The sequence below is a fragment of the Petaurus breviceps genome, unplaced genomic scaffold, assembly GCF_028583685.1.
Source record: "Petaurus breviceps papuanus isolate PSGF00001 unplaced genomic scaffold, PetGlider_PUasm1.0 91133, whole genome shotgun sequence".
NCBI classification, from domain to species: domain Eukaryota; kingdom Metazoa; phylum Chordata; class Mammalia; order Diprotodontia; family Petauridae; genus Petaurus; species Petaurus breviceps.
Genome location: NW_027187419.1, coordinates 52,325,500 through 52,345,533, shown reverse-complemented (window position 1 = coordinate 52,345,533; position 20,034 = coordinate 52,325,500). Strand labels below are relative to the sequence as shown.

The 20,034-nt window shown below is 35.6% G+C and overlaps 1 protein-coding gene across 5 annotated transcripts in view; it reads right to left on the bottom strand.

Annotated features, from left to right (window-relative positions):
* PARP4 (poly(ADP-ribose) polymerase family member 4) overlaps window positions 1-20,034 on the bottom strand; it is a 114,329-nt gene that overhangs the window by 41,683 nt on the left and 52,612 nt on the right. For 4 of the 5 annotated variants that reach the window (XM_069080520.1, XM_069080519.1, XM_069080521.1 and 1 more), the window contains 7 exons: window positions 16,268-16,399; window positions 15,926-16,012; window positions 12,932-13,096; window positions 12,208-12,254; window positions 11,512-11,590; window positions 3,908-4,045; window positions 1,682-1,877 (listed from right to left, as the gene is read on the bottom strand). In XM_069080520.1, coding sequence (XP_068936621.1) covers window positions 1,682-1,877; window positions 3,908-4,045; window positions 11,512-11,590; window positions 12,208-12,254; window positions 12,932-13,096; window positions 15,926-16,012; window positions 16,268-16,399 — 844 coding nt within the window. The remainder of the gene's footprint in view (window positions 1-1,681; window positions 1,878-3,907; window positions 4,046-11,511; window positions 11,591-12,207; window positions 12,255-12,931; window positions 13,097-15,925; window positions 16,013-16,267; window positions 16,400-20,034) is intronic. The other variant, XM_069080522.1, reaches the window with a different exon arrangement.

Here is a 20,034-nt window from a genome sequence, read left to right as displayed (position 1 = left end):
TTTTAGATGGGGGAAGGCAAGACAATTGGGATTAAGTGACTTGCCCAGGGACACACAGTTAGTAAGTGTCAAGTGTCTGAGGTCAAATTTGAACTCAGGTCCTCCTGACTCCAGGGCCGGTGCTCTATTCACTGAGTCACCTAGCTGCCCATGGGGGTGTCTTTTTTCCATCTCCTCTTACCAGGTTAGCTGGTGAGTGTATAGCCACTAAAGTAAGTCTATTTTTGAGATGGGGCTACCTTCTGTTTTTATCTTCTATCCATTGGTACAGGGCTTTTTGAGATATCAGCAGTACTGTGCCTGCCCCACAACAAATGCTGAGAGCACCCTTTAGAAAAAAAAAGAAAGAATCCAGAGGCTCTGTAGCTTCATCTTTGTGAGGTACCTTGGTCATGGATGTTCCCTCTATGTGTGCCTCATTGTTTTTGTGTTTTAAATTCATGTCCACTCTTTTCCCCTTCTCCCCAGACTCTGGATATATTTGTGGGAGAATGTGCCCCTGGTGTTAGGGGAAATGCTTTGAAATTACTGTCCTTGTGATATCATTTGTGACTAATGAAATGAGTTTGGTTGGCTGACTGTTAACTGGCTGATTGTTAAGGGAGATCAGGGGAGACACTTATGAGGCTGGGTTAGGAAGCAATCTTCCCACAAGGCTTCTTCTAGAACCCTAAAGTACTTCAACCCTGTGAAGTTCCAACCTGCATCACCAGTGTGAGTCAGGCAAGGGAGACCTTACAGGCATTAAAAAAAATAAAAATAAAGATAAAATAGGGGGTGGCAAAAGGATTCACCCTAGGAGTCCTTTCAATAGACAATTTTGCCAACATAAACCAGAAAATCACTAATTTAGAACTCAATTCTTATGTAAAACAATATATGTCTAATATCTCAAATGACCCTTTATGTTTCTATAAAAGTAGCAGGACTATGTTTCCCCCTCTGGTCCTCCCAGTGCTCATATTACTTGGCCAACACTAAGGCACAGGAGAAACTACAAGAATTCTGCCTTTTTCAGAATGGCCTGGACACATGGGCTGATGGAATACAGATAGAGCTCCACTCTGCCCTATTCTATGTGTCTTGCCTCCTCTTTAGAATCAGTGCCTGATCATTTTAGAAAGTGCCTGATTCTCTTTCATTGTCCCCACCTGGTGAAGGTATGATTACATATCTTTTAATAGCATATGTTCCTTAAATAGAACTATAACTTCACAGTATCCAGGGGTTCTTAAACTTTTTTATGTCATGCACCCTTCTGGGAGTCTGGAGAGACCTACAGAGACCTTTTTTGAATAAAGTTTTTAAATAATGGAAGGAAACCCTAAATTTAAGTTAGAGGTTAGTGAACATAAGAACATGATTTTTATTTTTCCCATCTAAATTCATAGATTCTCAAATTTATCCGTGGACCCCACGTTAAAAATCCCCGTGGCAGACTCAGAGAATAGTTTCCTCTACATCCTCCGTATAGGGCCACCCTGCTTCCAGTTCAGATTTCTGATAACAACTGCCTCTTGAGGTAGCACACTACGCTTTCTGACAACACTAATATTTGGGCAAATTTCCCCTTGTGATTTTCTTGTCAAGATAATTCATGTCCTTCCTTTTTACTCTTTTACCTTTTCAGTTTAATTTTAGAAAGTCATACTGTCAGAGCCTAAAATAACAGAAAACTTACTTGTGCCAAACTTGATAATGTTTATTTTTTGCTTCTCATGGACAAGAGACAGAGCATGTAAGGCAATTTGCTTTGCTTGCAGTAATTCTGAGCCCTCCATAGAATTGGAACAATCCAGACAAATAATAACTTCACTAGTTTGGACCTTTTCAGGTAGTGCAGTACTGAAATCTGGATGGAACACAAGCATGCAGGCCTAGAAGGAGGAGGGAGACAATGGCTGAAACATAGCAAATGCATCTTATTGACTTCAACTGGAAATAAAAGAGTCTTATTACGAGAGAAATTATTTTACTATTCTACTAATAACCAATTATTAAATTGGTATCCAGACTTTCTCCTTTATTTTCTCATTCAAGACCCAGATCCTGTAAAGTCAGTCTCTGAAGGACATAACTTATGGATGATGTTGCCCTAGCCCTCAAGGAACATGCTCTTCAATCTTGGGCAGGACCCCACCCAATGAGGAGACCTAATTTCTGTTTAGCACATACACAGAATCCAGTCAGGGAGAGTTCTTACAGGGGGTGGGAATGTGGGGGAAATGGGGCTCTGTCCTTGTACCCTTCCATTAGGGTTTAGGGTGACTCAGTTCATGAAGGAAACCAACTTGACTAGTCTGGATGGAGATGGATTCCCCTGTCCGGATTGCTGGAGGCAGATGAGTCTTATGATCAGCTCATGTTCTTAGCAGGAGGAGCTGAAGATTCCTAGCTTGCATCCTCATTAAATATCCACCAATTCAAGTTAATTTTCACTTGTCAGGAACATTATCTTTTACAAAGGTATTTAAGGTATTCAGTGTCTTCATGGGTTTGTCTTTCATTAGTTAGATCAGCAATTTATTGATTTCCAGCTAGCCTAATTAATAAATTATTAATTATCCAGAAATTCTGTCTCTTGGGGTTTCTTTCATTAAAATTATGACTTTCAGTTGGTCTTCCATTTAAAAATGAAAATAATTTTTACTTTGCTACTTGAGGTATTGAGTTCATAAAACTTAATTTTAAAGAATTGATAGAATTCTAGTTTTAAATGCCAAAACGAAGGCAAAATTAAGCTGAACAACATAAAAAGGAACAGAATTATACCATAAAAATAGCAGAGTGAAACCAGGAGAACAATTTATGCAACAATAATATGAGAAATTAATTTTTTTCTCATATTAAATAACTAATTATTGAATCAGGACCAGGGTTTTTCCTCTTTTCTACTTCCTCATCCAGAAACCAACCAGTTTGGGAAATCTTTCTTAAAATTTACCCAGGCCAAGATCTAAAAAGAGCAAAAGAAATTCTAAGTTTGGGCTAATGGGTAGACTCTTATTTCTTCTATTTGCTCAGACAGTTCTGGGAAAATGTGGATACTCCCTTTTGTCAGACAAGTGAATAAGGAAATTGATGTCAAGAGTTGGGTGACATAGATTACATGCCCTAAACCCTCATTTTAATATAGCCCACCTCCCATTATAATATTCATTCTGTTGTTGATCAATCAGAGTTGATTTTCACCTTCAGGTACACTCCTCTGTAAGAAGACTTTATAAATATCAAATGTTCAAAGGTTTAGTCTCTTTTGGCTACCAAGGATACAATGAAGCTGTTTGTGTTGACTGTTTTCTAGATGTAGTCAATAAAACTGATTTAACTGACCAAAAACTTGGGTCTCTCAGAACTTTTTAATTATCACAACAACATTGTAAAGAAAAAGAACTTGAGAAAATTAAGAATTCTGAGCAAAGGAAATGACTAACCATGGTTTCAGAGGTTGCATAAAGCATGGACCCTTCCTTCTGAGACAGAGAGAATGAACTCAAGATACAGAATAACCCATGCCATTTCTGGATATGACCAATTTGGAAATTTGTTTTCCTTAACTATGCATATTTGGTGGAATTTTCCCCCAGTGGAGGAGAGGTGAGAACAAAATAGATTTTTAAGCAATAAAATAAAAACAAAAACAAAGAAAAAATAATTGAGGGCATAGATGGTTGATTTTGATGTACATGGATTGATGAATATAATGGAATATTACTGTACTGCAAGAAATGATGAAAAAGAATTCAGAGAAAAACTGGGAAGATTTGTATTTGATGGATCTGTAATAGTGCCAAGTGACAATAGATTCAAATGAAACTGAATAAATTTGACCATTTTTTCTTCTAAAATATTTTTAAACAGTTGCACTGGTTAACCATTGTTTTTTTTCAAATAAAAAGGGATTTACCTCACTTTCCCTGTTTGGGTGCTTTTCAACCCACATTCTTGGGAGGTAAGCCTCTCCTATATGAATCTGAAGAGAGAAGCCTTTGCTGTCTAAGGAACTGTTATCCAAAGTGCTGATTACAGCTTTGCAGTCTGTTTTCTATACAATGAAAGGAAAAAAATATTTGATTTAATTTAATATTATCCATTTTTGATAGTCAGTGTAGCACAACATCATTTTATTTTTTAAAATTTTAATTTATTTATTTACTTTGAGTTTACAACATTCAGTTCCTCAATCTCTTTCAAATTTTCTCCCACTCCTTCTCTTCCCTCCTACCCCCATGGCAGCATGCAATCAAATATAGGATCTACAAATACCTTCACATTAAACATTAGTCAAGTTGTAAAGAAGGATTATAACCAATGGACCAATGAAGTGAACAATAAGAAAGAAGAAGTAAAACAAAACAAAACAAAAAAGAGAGAGGAAGTGGTTTGCTTCAATCTGCATTCAGACTCTGTAGTTCTTTCTCTGGATGTGGATATCCCTTTCCATCCTGAGTCTTTTGGAGTTGTCTTATAACCTTGCATTGCTGAGAGGAGCCCAGTCTATCAAAGTTAGTCGTCACACATACAATGTGTCTGTAATTGTGTACAAAGTTCCCTTGGTTCTACTCTCCTCAGTAGGCATCAATTTGTGTAAGTTTCTCCAGGTTATTATGAAGTCTGTCTGCTCCTCATTTTTTATAGCACAATAGTATTCCATTACATTCATATACCACAACTTGTTTAGCCATTGCCCAATTGATGGGCATCCTCTTGATTTCCAATTCTTTGCCACCACAGAAAGGGCTGCTATAAATATTTTTGTACATATAGGTCCTTTTCCTACTTCTATGATCTCTTTAGGATAAAGCCCTAGAAGTGGTATTTGCTGGGTCAAAGGATATGTACTTATTTATAGCCCTTTGGGCATAGTTCTAGATTGGTCTCCAAAATGGTTTAATCAGTTCACAATCCCACTAACAGTGCATTAGTGTTCGAATTTTTCCACATCCTCTCCAGCATTTATCATTTTCCTGTTTTGTCATCTTAGCCAATCTGGCAGGTGAAATGTGGTACCTCAGAGTTGTTTTATTTGCATTTCTCTAATAATAGTGATTTAGATCATTTTTTTCAAATGCTTTTAGATATATTTAATGTCTTCCTCTGAAAACTGCCTGTTCTTTGACCATTTATCAACTGGGGAAAGACCTGTATTCTTATAGATTTGACACAGTTCTCTGTATATTTTAGAAATAAGGTCTTTATCAGAGACTTTGGTTGTAAAAATTCTTTCCCAGATTTCCACTTCCCTCTTAATCTTGGTTACATTGGCTTTATTTGTACAGAAACTTTTCAATTTAATACAATCAAAATTATCCATTTTGTATTTCATAATGCTCTCTAATTCTTGTTTTGTCACAAAATCTTCCCTTCTCCACAAATCTGACAGGTAAACTATTCCTTGCTCTCCCAGACTGCTTACAGTATCAGCCTTTATACCTAGATCATGCACCCATTTAGACTTTATTTTGGCATATGGTGTAAGATATTGGTCTATGCCCAATTTCTGCCATACTATTTTTCAGTTTTCCCAGCAGTTTTTGTCAAACAGTGAATGAGTTTTTATCCCAAAAGCTAGGGTCATTGGGTTTATCAAACAATAGTTTACTACAGTCATTGACAGCTGTGTCTTGTGTATCTAATCTATTATGCTGATTCAGTATTCTATTCCTCAGCCAGTACCTGATGACAGTTGCTTTATAATACAGATTAAAATCTGGTATGGCTATGGTCATTTTTATTATATTAGCTTGACCTAGCCATGAGCAACTGATGTTTTTCCAATTATTTAGATCTGACTTTATTTGTGTGAATAGTGTTTTATAATTGTGTTCATATAGGTCCTGGGTTTGTTTTGACAGGTAGATTCCCAAATATTTTATAATGTCTACAGTAACTTTAAATGGAATTTCTTTCTATCTCTTGCTGTTGGATTTCATTAGAAATATATAGGAATGCCGAGGATTTATGTGGGTTTACTTGATATCCTGCAAATTTGCTAAATTTATTATCTCATAGTTTTATTATTTCATAGTTTTTATTATATCATAGTTTTTTTTAGTTTATTCTCTAGGATTTTCTAAGTATATCATCATATCATCTGCAAAGAGCGATAGTGTAGTGATTTTGCCTAATTTGATTCCTTCAATTTCTTTTTCTTCTCTTATTGCTACTGCTAACATTTCTAGTACCAAATTGAATACAAGGGGTGATAGTGGACATCCTTGTTTCACCCCTGATCTTATTGGAAATGCTTCTAGCTTACCTCCATTACATATAATGCTCGCTGATGGTTTTAGATAGATGCTACTTATTATTTTAAGGAAGACTCTCTTTGTTCCTATACTTTCTAGTGTTTTTAATAGGAATGGATGTTGTATTTTGTCAAAAGCCTTTTCTGCATCTATTGAGATAATTATATGGTTTCTACTAGTTTTGTTGTTGATATGATTGATTATATGATGGTTTTTCTAATACTGAACCATCCTTGCATTCCTGGAATAAATCCTACCTGATCAAAGTGTATTATTCTCATGATAAGTTGTTGTAATCTTTTTGCTAATATTTTATTTAAAGTTTTTGCATCTATATTCATGAGGGAAATTGGTCGATAATTTTCATTCTCCATTTTGTCTCTTCCCGATTTAAATATCAGTACCATATTTGTGTCATAAGAAGAATTTGGTAGGACTCCTTCTCCAATTTTCCCAAATAGTTTATTTGTTTGCTCTTTAAATGTTTAATAGAATTCACTAGTAAATCCATCTGGTCCTGGAGATTTTTTCCTAGGGAGTTCACTGATGGCTTTTTCAATTTCTTTTTCTGAGATGAGGTTTTTAAGTAATTTATTTCCTCTTGAGTTAATCTGGGCAACTTATATTTTTATAAATATCTATCCATTTCACTAAGATTGTCAAATTTATGTGAATACAATTGGGCAAGATAATTCCTAATTATTGTTTTAATTTCCTCTTCATTGGAGGTAGATTAACCCTTTTCATTTTTGATACTCATAATTTGGTTTTCTTCTTTCTTTTTTTATCATATTGACTAACGATCTATCAATTTTATTGTTTTTTTCCATAAAACCAGCTCTTAGTTTTATTTATTAATTGAATAGTTTTCTTAATTTCAATTTTATTAATCTCTCCTTTGGTTTTCATTATTTTTAATTTGGTATTTAATTGGGGATTTTCAATTTGTTCTTTTTCTAGCTTTTTCAGTTGTGTGCCCAATTTACTGACCTCCATTTTCTCTATTTTATTCATTTATGCATTCAGAGATATAAATCTTCCCCTAAGAACTGCTTTTGCTAAATCCCACAAGTTTTGATATATTGTCTCATTATTGTCATTCTCTTGAATGAAGTTACTGATTGTTTCTATGATTTCTTGCTTGACCCACTCATTCTTTAGGAGTAAGTTATTTAGTTTCCAATTAGTTTTCAGTCTATCCTTCCATGGCCATTTATTACATATAATTTTTATTGTATCATGATCTGAAAAGGATGCATTTAATATTTCTGCCTTTCTGCACTGAATTGTGAAGTTTTATGCCCTAGTACATGGGCATATGTATGTGCCATGTACCATGGAGAAGAAAGTATATTCCTTTTTATCCCCATTCAATTTTCTCCAGATGTCTATCATATCTACCTTCTCTAAAATTCTATTAACCTCCTTTACTTCTTTCTTGTTTATTTTGAGGTTATATCTATCAAGTTCAGAGAGGGGGAGACTGAGGTCCCCCACTATTATAGTTTTGCTATTTACTTCTTCCTCTAACTCCCTTAACTTCTCCTCTAGGAATCTGGTTGCTATACTGCTTGGTGCATATATGTTTAGCAATGATATTGCTTCATTTTCGATTGTGCCTTTTAGCAGGATATAGTTTCCTTCCTTGTCTCTATTAGATCTATTTTTGCTTTTGCTTTATCTGAGATAAGGATTGCTACCTCTGCTTTTTTTTTTTCACTTTAGCTGAAGCATAATATATTCTACTCCAGCCTTTTACCTTTACCCTGTGGGTATCCTTTGTTTCAAATGTGTTTCTTGTAGACAACATATTGTAGGATTATAGGTTTTTTTTTTTAAGCAATTGGGGTTAAGTAACTTGCTCAAGGTTACACGGCCAGTTATTTCTGGGTGCTACCTGGCTGCCCCTAGGATTATAGTTTTTAATCCATTCTGCTACCTGCCTCTGTTTTATGGGAGAGTTCATCCCATTCACATTCACAGTTATGATTACTGTGTCTTTCCCTCCATCCTATTCCCTTCCCTGTTTATGCTTTTATTTCTCCCTTCTCCCTTACCCTCCTTAAGAGTTTTTCTTTTGACCACTGCCTCCCTCAGTATTCCCTCCCTATTTACTCCCCTCCCTTTACCTACCCTTCTCCCTTACTACTTCTACTCTCCTTTCTAACCACTCCCTCCCCCCTCCCCCTGCTTTTTCCCTCCTTTCCCCTCCTACTGGCTGTAGGGCACGATAGATTTTTATATTTAACAAAGTATATTATTCCCTCCTTGAACCCAACCCAATGAGAGTAAATCTCATACAATGCTCTTCTCCCTCCCTTTTTTCCCTCTACTATAATAAGTGTTTTGTGTCTCTTCACATTAGAATCCTATATTTAACTGATGAAACTATTCCCTTCTTGAACCAAAACAAATGGGAGTAAACTTCATATAGTGTTCATCTCCCTCCAATCTTTCCCTCTACTATGGTGTGTTTTTGTGCCTCTTTGTGTGACATAATTTACCCTTTTCTGCCTCCTCCTTTCCTTTTCTCCCATTACAATCCCTTTGAACCCCTTAATAAGGTTTTTTTTTTTATCATCAGATTAGTTCATTTATACCCACACCCTCTATCTATCTATATCCCTATTAAATGTTGCAATAATTGCACAATTCTCAATATTGACAGGTATCAACTTCCCACATATGGATGTAAGCAGTTTGTTCTTATTGTTTCACAAGTTATGTGAGTGTGTGTGTGTGTGTGTGTGTGTTTTCCTTGCTTATCTTTTTATGTCTCTCTTGAGTCTTGTATTTGAAGATCAGATTTTCTGTTGAGCTCTGGTTTTTTCATCAGGAAGGTCTGGAAGTCCCTTATTTCACTGAATGACCATTTCCTTGCCTGAAAGATTATGCTCAGTTTTTCTGGATAGTTGATCCTTGATTGTAATTCAACCTCTTTTGCCTTACAAATATTATATTCCAATCCCTCTGATCTTTTAATGTAGTAGCTGCCAGGTCCTGTGTGATCCTGACTATGGCTCCCTAATATTTGAATTGTTTCTTTCTGGATGCTTGCAGTATTTTCTCCTTGACCCGATGATTCTGGAATTTGGCTATAATATTTCTTGGAGTTTTCAATTTGGGATCTCTTTCAGGAGGTATCCAGTGGATTCGTTCAATAACTATTTTACCCTCTGGTTCTAGGACCTCAGGGCAGTTTTCTTTGATAATTTCTTGGAAGATGTTGCCTAGGCTTTTTTTTTCCATCATGGCTTTTCAGTAGACCAATAATTCTTAGATGATCTCTCCTGGATCTGTTCTCCAGGTAAGTTGTTTTTCCACTGTGATAGTTTACATTTTCTTCTAATTTTGCAATCTTTAGGTTTTCTTTGACTGATTCTTGATACGTCATAGAGTCATTAGCTTCAATTTGACTGATTCTAATTTTTAGCAAATTATTTTCCTCAGTTACTTTTTGAAGTTCCTTTCCACATGTTCAGATTTCATTTTTGGGATTTATTTTCTCCAGTTAGATTTTGGACCTCCTTTCCTAATGCATAGATTTTACTTTTTAAGGATTTATTTTCATCAGTGAGATTTTTTTCCCATTTTGGCAACTCTAATTTTAAAAGAATTGGTCAATTTATCTTCTACCTCTCTAATTTGGCTTTTAAAATCCTTCTTGACCTCTTCTAAGAATGCTTTTTGGGCTTCAGACCAGTTCATATTCCCTTCTGTAGTCTCAGGTGTGAGTATAGAGTCAGTGTTATCCTCTGAATTTGGTTGTTCTTGCTCACTATAATAGGATTGAATTGTTTTTTTTTTTCCCCCATCTCCCTTCTTGCCCATTGTGATTGCCTATTTCCTGGCTTTTTAAAGTGGATTTTTGCTTCTAGGGTACAGAGGGCTCTGAACAAGGCTTCTCAAGCTGGGAGCTAGGGGCCTGGTTGTTGACTTTGTGTGCTGTAGCCTCTGGGTGTCTAGACTGAGGCCAAGGCCAGGGCTTTCAGTATTTCCCCTGGGTTACCCTGAGACTCACAGAGTAAGGTGTGGGGGAGGGGTGGTCTGGCCACTTCAGGCCCCTGTGCCCCTGGGCTAGAGCTCAGGCAGACTTAGTAGCTGGTGGCTGACAGAGCTGGTGTCTGCAGATTCCCCTGGTTGTGCTAAGGCATACCTGGGCTTCTGGTGTTAGTGCTTACTGGCTCTACCCCTTCCCCCCCAACCCAGGTTTCAGGATCTCCCTCTAGTCAGCTGAGATGCAATTTGTTGGTACTCCTCCTGCCCTTCACTTTAGGCTCAGCACAGCTTCAGTCACACCCTTCCTTTAGGACTGCCAAGCCTGCTGCTGCTTCTACTATTTCAGAATTTTACACTGGGGCAATAATCTCTTGGTTTTCAGGGTCAAGGATGGGGATTACAGAAGCTAGGATTTACTCCACCATGTTGGCTTCTGGAAGTTCAGGTAGGTGGTTTTTAATTTGATAGCCCCAGAAGTAACTGCTGTTGCTGCAGGCCCTGCACTTTCTCTCCAGCTCCAACAGGTCCTCCACATCTTGCGGTGAGAGGCCTGCAAATTGCTCCTTTGATGGGTGAATCCACTCTTTGGGGCTTCTTCTGGCTCTACTATGGTCTGGTCTTGGGTCTGAACTGGTGCAGCCCCTGGGCAATCCGTGCTCTGCACTCCCCCACCCAGTCCTACCTGTGTACTTTCTTGGACTGGGAATCTGCCACAGTCAGTCTCCCAATGGATTCTGTCACTCTAAAATCTGTTCATATTCACTGTTTAGAGGTTACTGATGGAATTCACAGAGGAGTTCAGGTTAGTTCCTGCTTTCACTCTGCCATCTTGGCTTTGCCCCCACACAACATTATTTTCAAAGCAAGGTTTAAAGGAGAGTTAAAAAAATAAATTCCAAAGTTATGGGCTTCTGATCAATTTAAAGACACAAATTCTTAGGACAAGATTTTCATTTCAGCTACATTCAGGTATATCATGAAATTCAAAATTCATATCTAGCTACAAAGTCAAACCAAAGTAGAAAATAACAATTGTAATTAAGTTATTAGGTAAGTAGACTGTTCTTTAATATGCTTTTCTTTGAATTATCTAAATTAGGTTCAAAATATACCTGACAGCCACAATTTTTTTAGTCTTATAAATCTTATAATTTAAAGAAAGCTTACAAATGAGCATCACTGATGGTACCACTGATAACACATTTTTAGAAATATGAAATGATTTTTAAATATAGATAATACAATTTTAAAAAGATTTACATACCTTTACTTTAAGTTTATGTGTGTCACTGGTAATTAACTCAATTACATGTGGCATCTCAATTGATATATTTAAAGAGAATCTATCAAATATGAAGAAAAAAAAGTATTACAATTTAATATACAGAGACATTACTTTATTTCATGTATGCTATATTTCAATTAAAGTAACCTACAAGGGGTTCCTTAGATTTTATATGCTAGCTACTAGTGCTCCTCAAATTACTTTGTACTTATTTTGAATATATTTAAAAGTGCTGTTGTCTCCTCTATTGAATGTAAGTTCCTTAAGGGAGGGACTGGTTTGTTTTTTGGTTTTGTATCACTTAAAGGCACAGTGCTTATCACCTAATAAGTGCTTAATAAATGCTTGTGGACCGATCACATCCTCTACGAATTTGCAAAAGCTATCTCCCAAGCCCAGATTACATACCCTTTTCATTACCCCCTCAGAAGCCTTATCAGCTAAATTGTTCCCTCTTTGCAGGATATTATCTGATTCTCTCCATCTGAGAGTATTCTCTCTCCCTTAAAATTTTGCTAGAACACTTTGGAGCTCTTCTTTGCTCCTATGACACTCTGCTTTGTATTAAATACTTATGTGTATACACTGCAGTTCAGACGGAACTTTAAAATATGAAACCAATGTCCACTAAATTCAGCTACTGAAATATTAAGGCTTTATATTTTAGGTACTTACCGCTGCTGCATTCCTACTTCCTTAACACAAACTTTCTCCACTGTATCCTGTGAAAAATAGAAATATTTTCATGTATTCATGAAGTTTCAGGTTTGGTCTAATACAACAACTGGGATATAAAGAAAATGCTAGGTCACTGAATATGCTCACATCAAGTAAACTGCTGGCAATATAAATAATGCTGCTAGTTTGCAACTTTGCACAATTGCAAACATTTCTACAGTTTGAAAATGTCATGTATTTTCTCCTTGTGTAATAAGAGTCACTGCCAATTCAGTTAATCGTTGAATAATATACTCAGAAAAGTGAATGAAATAACATCTAAAAGCTAACATTTATGTAGTGCTTACTATGTACTAAGCACTTTTCAATGATCTCATTTGATCTTCACGACAACTCTGGGAAGTAGGTGTTATTATTATCCCCATTTTACAGATAAACTGAGGTGAACAGATAAAGTGACTTGTCCAGGGTCCCATAGCTACTAAGTGTCTTATGGGGGATTTGAACTTAGATCTCCTTGACTCCAGGTTGATACTCTCTCTGCTGTGCCATTGGAGCGGTCTCTGATTGCTATTGCTATTCAAAAATACTTTTTTTTTCATTTTTCTTATTGACATGTATACTAAATTCTGTTATCTTTGGGAAACTTTTTCGTAATTAATTTAAAAACTATAACTCCAAAGAAAATATCACTTAAAATATAATGTTAAATAATGCTAACCTGCAGATTTTCATTTAGAGCTTTGTCCTGTTGCCATGGTGCTACAGTAGCAGGCATGAAGAAATTGGCACATCCATGATGAAAACTGAGCTCCGTGATATAGGTAATTTTAATAAGAACTTTGGCCTGTGGTGGTAAGTTTCCAATGCTCACAGTAAAGACATCCTGAAATGGAAACATTATTCACTTTATAAACATAAGACCTCTCTAGTCCAAGTTCACCATTTAATGTTCTACATCAATAGCCAATTCAAATACAGACAATATACCTGGCTTCTGGAAAACTTTTCCTGGGAAAATGAGGAAAGTGTTTAAGCTTATTTTGAAGATTCACAATTTTGCTGAGGTTGCACTCCTTCCACCAATTCAGACTTTGATCTTTCTATGCCTTAGTAGATGAATTACTGTAGCCAAAAAAATTAATCATCTGCCAAGGGAGTGTTAAACCTTTATAAATTTAGATAGTCTGATGCTTAGATAACACAAAAATTATCCATTCCTAGGCCCCTATGTGAAGTCTTTCCATCTTGGTAGGACCTGCCAAAATTTCTAGTCTACCAAATACCTTTTTTAATCCTTATGGTATTTTAAAGTAGATCAAGACCTTACTATGATGCTTGGTGAACCTACTTACTGTATTTTCTTCTTTTTTGAATGGAGAAAAGGAAATATTAATCCAAACAGTATAGCTTGGTCAACATCTGAGAAATGTCTTCCTCCTTCCCCCATACCTGTTCATTCTTCAGAGGTCCTACACAAATTTCAAATAGATAACAGACCAACCACTACACCCTACTTCTTGACTCAAAGGATTGCTTTTTGGGAGAGACTCATAGTCTCACATTTTAAAATATATTTCCTTGGAGAACCACAGGCTTTCAGGTTAAAATTTAATCCCACAGAATAATAAATCTTGAACCAAAAATATCTCAAGAAGGCTATTAAAACAGTGCTGCTTCCTCATACATACAATTATTTTTTTCCTTATGTTAAGGCATTTTAAAGTTAAAGATCTTTTTAAATCACTAGCCCAGTTAGCTTAGTCCAAAGACAATAAAAGTGATAAGGTTGAACAACATGATCTCAAAGTTCCCTTTGAACTTTACAATTCTATGGTTTTAAAAAAGTGAGTAGAACATCATACTTAAGGGTTTGAAATACAATCCCTCCATGTATCTAATTTCATTATCTATTTATTTATTCATTTTTAGGGATACTGAATCTCTGAAGCAAATGTAGACTGACTACTTATTGGGTTCATGGTGAGGAAACTCCTGTTTGTGTTTGTGTTTGAGTTGGACTAAATGGTATCAGAGATTCTTTCTAATTCTTGAGATTCTTTTGTTTTCTTTAATGCTATTCAGGATGAGGAACAATTAAATACAATTAATTACTTGTTAACAAAATCCATTTTACACTGGTAGGTCTCTGAAAAATTTGATCTATTGCTTATGAAGGAATTTATTTTTTCAATTTTTAGTTTAGTTTTTTTTTTTTTTTTTTGCTTTTTGGAGGGGGGAGGTCAGGGCAATGTGACTTGTCCAAGGTCACCCGGCTAGTAAGTATTAAGTGTCTGAGGCCGGATTTGAACTCAGGTCCTCCTGACTCCAGGGCCAGTGCTCTATTCACCATGCCAGCTAGCCAACCCATGAAGGAATTTATTTTAAATCATTCTCATGTTCTTTAGCACTCCACAATTCCCTTTCTTTATCAAGGAAGCAAAGAAGTCAGCTGGTATCAGGATCATTCTCAACAAGGTCTTTGGGATGGAAGCTACCATATCTCTGCTGAGTTAGCCCACTCTTTAACAGACAAAGTTGCAAGTTTATAGTCATAAATAAGAACTCATAATTCCAGTGACCTTCAACAAGCCCAATTTGAAGAGGAAAACTGTATTGCATTCAATCAATTCGAAGTATTCTGTTCTAAGGACAAACAGGAGGTTCTCTTGGGTTGTCTTCAGTTACATTAAAATAGAGCTCACCATTAGGGCCTGGATTTTAATTATGATTCTCTGCTACCAATTGGACAATCTTGTTTTTTCTGTGAAACCTGATGTAAATATATTCCTGCTACCAGATAACACTAACCTCCCTGTCTCTTTGGGTAAAATTTACCTCTCCCAAATTGTATTGCAGCTGAAGACTATTCCTCAAGTCAAAATTCATTGAATTTCATTCTTTGTAGCCATAGACTATAATTATTTTGTGCTACCAGTTACCTTGTCTTTTGAGTCCTCCTCTTTAAAAAGTATGGACTACTAAGCCCAGAAATTTCACCCCCTACAAAGAATTGGACTTGTTGCCCTGTTGAGGTAGGTCCAACACATACTGTCAGTGTTAGTGGATTCATATAATCTCAATTTCCAAAGGGAATCCAGATCTTCCTGACTACAAGGTCAGCCTCTTTTCCACTATTCACCATCTTTCAGAAACTTGACTATTAAAATTTACTTCCTCCATACCCACATTTTCTGTTTGTTTTTCATCCATCCAACTTACCACAAAGTAACATCAGTAAACATAAGGGTGGAGTAGTAATCATTCTGATTTCAATCAACATTAGAGCCTTAATCATTAAGTTACATGGTCCACATAACAAAAACATATTTCTCTTATTTTTTAAATTTCTCTTATTTTTAGTTTAGCTTTTCAATAACACCAATGTGATACCATCTTATAATTCCCATCACATTCTTTTGAAAGTTGATGTGGCTTAAATTCAAAATAATATTAAATCTTGTAACATAAAAAGGAATTCACTGTTCTCAAAGACTACATTTTGCAACTAGCACAGAGCTGCAGATGACATGCCAAAGGGCACTGGAAATGCTGAATTCTTAGGCATGAATTCTTTCTGATAACAGAAAAGAGGTTTTTGTTCTAAATATTTTTAATTTTTACTCTATAGTAAGTATTATATATTTTAGAGGATTTAAGAATTTTTCCATTTCTAATTAACCTTGCAAACTAACAAATTAATAACATGCCATACAGGACTATCCTGATCCATCAGGTAAGCTCCATGGCCTTGACTGATAGCTTCCCTGTACTCTTGATGAGCTTCTTCCTTTTCCTTGACCTGGAAAAGAACATTTTAAAATGTTATAACATATATGGTAACTTCATTATTTTCATGCAGCAGAGTTAGTTATTCAAACTCAAATCCTAGAAATGTTCATTTCAGAAATGAAAAAAGAATCTGAAGTGAATATAAACTTGAAAAGTAGCCAATATGTATAAAATCACTACTCAGAAACCCATTACACCAGATAAATAAAAAAGGGTGTGCCTGCAAAGAAAGCAGAACAAGTGAGTGTAACTTATTATTCTTTACCTCTCCTATTATATGTTTGCCATTGATGAAAGCTTCAAATCCACACACAGCTGCTTTGTCATCCAAAGGAAAGACATATTTCGTTTCAATAGGCAGATGACTCTCATTGGTATATGTTTGAAAAACAATGATCTGGAAATAGAACAATATCCACTTTGTTAATGAGATGCAAAAATATTTTTGCAAAAAGTGGCCAACACAAATTGCAATTTTGGTTTTAAACTGCTCAGGTGTTAGTTCTGATATGTGCCTTAGTTTTCTCATGGGCGCTATAGTCTAAGAGCTGAGACATGTGTAATGCAGAGCCTGAATCACACATAAAAATGTAGCCTACTATAACTTTAAGCAGTTGGTGCTTACCTGACAGGAGCATGTCTTATCCCATAAAGCTAATACAATGACAATAACAATTTTAATAGAAGTTCACAATTTATTTTTTAAAAAGCATGACAGTGGGGGATATAAATGAGAAGATTCTTAAAGATGAGTTAATAATACTAACTTGAAATTTTTTTTTAATCAGTAATTTCATAAAAATACCTGAAGCCTAACTTCATTATGTAGTATAGTAGAATACACCCCCCCCCCATTGAACTTTAGAAGGTAGAATTATAGGGTTCCTAAGAATACAGTTTGGAAAACCCTGGCCTAAAGCATCAAGTACCAAGATCCATGGAGACAATATGAGCACATCTGGCTATCATTAATGGGTTCAATTTACTGGGTCTGTACAAACTATATTAAGAGTACTGAAAGAAAATGGAGATGTCATGACTGAGCTCCGCATCCTTGATCCTTGAAAACTTATGCATTCAAAGAATGTGAAAAGGAAAATTTACCCCTGCCTTTTGTCTTTTTTAATAGTATTTTGTTTTTTCTAATTACAGTAAAGGCAATTTTAACATTCATTTAAAAATTCTGAGTTCCAAATTTTCTCCCTTCCTCTCTCATTTTCCCCCTCCCTAAGATGGTAGGCAATTTGATATACATAATATATACATGCAATCGTGTAAAACATATTTCCATATTAGCCATATTGTGAAAGAAAAAACAGACCTAAAGGAAAAAACCCACAAAAAATAAAGAAGGTAAAAACAGTATGTTTTGATATGCATTCAGACTCCATCGGTTCTTTCTCTGGATGTTAATAGCAATTTTCTTCATAAGACCTTTGGAATTGTCTTAGATCATTGTATTGAGGGGAATAGTTAAGTCATTCATAGTTGAATGTTGTTGCTGCTGTTGACAATGCCCTCCTGGTTCTGCTCACTTCACTTTGCATCAGTTCATGTAAGTCTTTCCAGGTTTTTCTGAAAGCATCCTGCTAGACATTTTTAATAGTACAATAGTATTCCATTATATTCATATCCACAATTTGTTCAGTTATTCCCAACTGATGGGCATTTTCTCAATTTCCAATTCTTTGCCACCACAAAAAGAGCTGCCAAAAATATTTTTGTTAAAATAGGTCCATTTCTCTCTTAAAAAAAAATCTCTTTGGGGATACATATCTAGTAGTGGTATTGCTAGATCAAAGGGTATACACAGTTTGATTGCCCTTTGGGCATAGTTCCAAATTGCTCTCCAGAATGATTGGATCAATTTACAATTCCACCAACAGTGCATTAGTGTCCCAATTTTCCCACATCCACTCCAACATTTATCATTTTCTTTTTCTGCCATATTAGCCAATCTGATAGGTTGATATAGCCAATGATAGCCATGATAGCCAATCTGAGGTGGTACCTCAGAGTTGTTTTAATTTATATTTCTCTAATCAATAGTGATTTAGAGAATTTTTTCATATGAGTATAGATATCTCTGATTTCCTCATCTGAAAACTGCCTGTTCATATTCTTTTATAAAAGGAAGTTTTAAAAAGAAATATAAACTATCAGCAACTATATTAAAGAATGTTCCAAATCTCTAACAATAAGAGAACTGCACATTAAAACAACTCTGAAAGTTCTCTACTTCATAGCCATCTGATGGGCAAAGATTACAAGAGACAAGAATGGCAAAAACTGGAGAGGCTGGGGGAAGACAGACACACTAATGCACTGTAAGAGGAAATTTGTCCAAGCATTCTGGAAAAGCACTTGGAATTTTATATTAAAAAAAAGTCACTAAAATGTATGTGTCCTCTGACTCAGTGATACCACTAATTGTTGTTATATAGTTGTTTTCAGTCATGTCTGACTCTTCATGGCCCCTTTTGGATTTTTCTTGGCAAAGATACTGGAGTGTTTTGCCCATTCCTTCTCTAGCTTACGTTACAGATCAAACTGAGGCAAACAGTATTAAGTGATTTGCCTAGGGTGACACATTGTCTGAGGCCAGATTCGAACTCAGGTTTTCCAGATTCTTGGCCCATCCTTCTATCCACTATGCCACATAGTTGCCCTGATAGCACTAATATGCATATGTAAAACAAAGAAATTAAATATGGGGTAAAGGAGCCACATACATGAAAATATTTATAGAAGAATTTTCTGTAGTAGTAAAGAAGCGGAAGGAATGTAGGGACTGTCTTTTGCCTTTCTCTGTATCTCTAGAACTTAACACAGAGCACATAGTAGGTGCTTAATAAATATTTATTGATTGACTCACTGACCCATTGATTTGGAAATGGATGAACAAATTGTGGTATATAAATGTAATAGAATATAATTGTGCTATATGCTATGATGACTATTAACAATTTAGAGAAACTTGGGAATACTTGTATGAATTGATAAAATCATAACTAGAAGAACAATTTCCTCAATGACCACAATAAGGTTAAGTAAAACAATATTGAAGACTTTAGAACTTTGATCATTACAATGACCTTTCAGCACTCCAGAGGACTGATCGTAAATATGTCTCCTGCCTTTTGGCAGAGAAGTGATGAACTATAGGTCTGGAAAGAGGATATACATTTCAAGACTTAGCCAATATGTTGATTTGTTTAGCTTGACCATACTTATATGTTACAAGGAAGGGTTCATTTAGCAAATGGAATCATTGGGGCATGACAGGGACAGCTGAAAAAGAGAAAGGGACATTAATAAAAGCTCTTTTTTTTTTTGACGCAATCAGGGTAAAAGCTTTTTTTAAGAAAAAGAAAGACTCAGAGTGAAATAGAAAAAAACAAACATTCCAGCTATTATTTATGATGAAAGTCATCACAGGACTCACTGGAGATAGGAAAACATGGCCCTGATTTTCAATAAGAGAAAGAATCTGGAGGGCTCCAAACAAAGACAAACTGTTTCACTATCTAGTCCACAGTTAGCCCTATTGAGGATAGCCACAGTTAGACCTACTAAGTTTACATTTGAATCACTCATGGTTGCTTTTCCTGATATCTGCTGCACTTACACAAAAAAAGTACTCACCCTTGACCTATATTTGATGGATCTGCTTTGCCAACCAACCATGGGCAACTGGGTTTAATGTAATTGCTCTATTTTGTATATTTCTTATTCATATGTATTCATTCTACTGTGCCCTTGATTGTAAACTCAAAAGGTCAAGAACTACAGCTGTGTGGTCCTCTTAATTTGCCACTTGATTTTTTTTTTATAATGGCAGAAAAACTTTTGCTAGGGCAAAAATTGCATCAATATCCAATGATATAGCAAGGCTACTTGAAAAGGAATTTGCCATCTCAGTTCTTTTCATTTCAAAATAAGACTTATAACCTTGGAAGAAACCATGAAATTAATAAGATACAAATACTGATCTCGTTCCAAGAAGAATATCTCTAGCTCAGAGTAAAAATG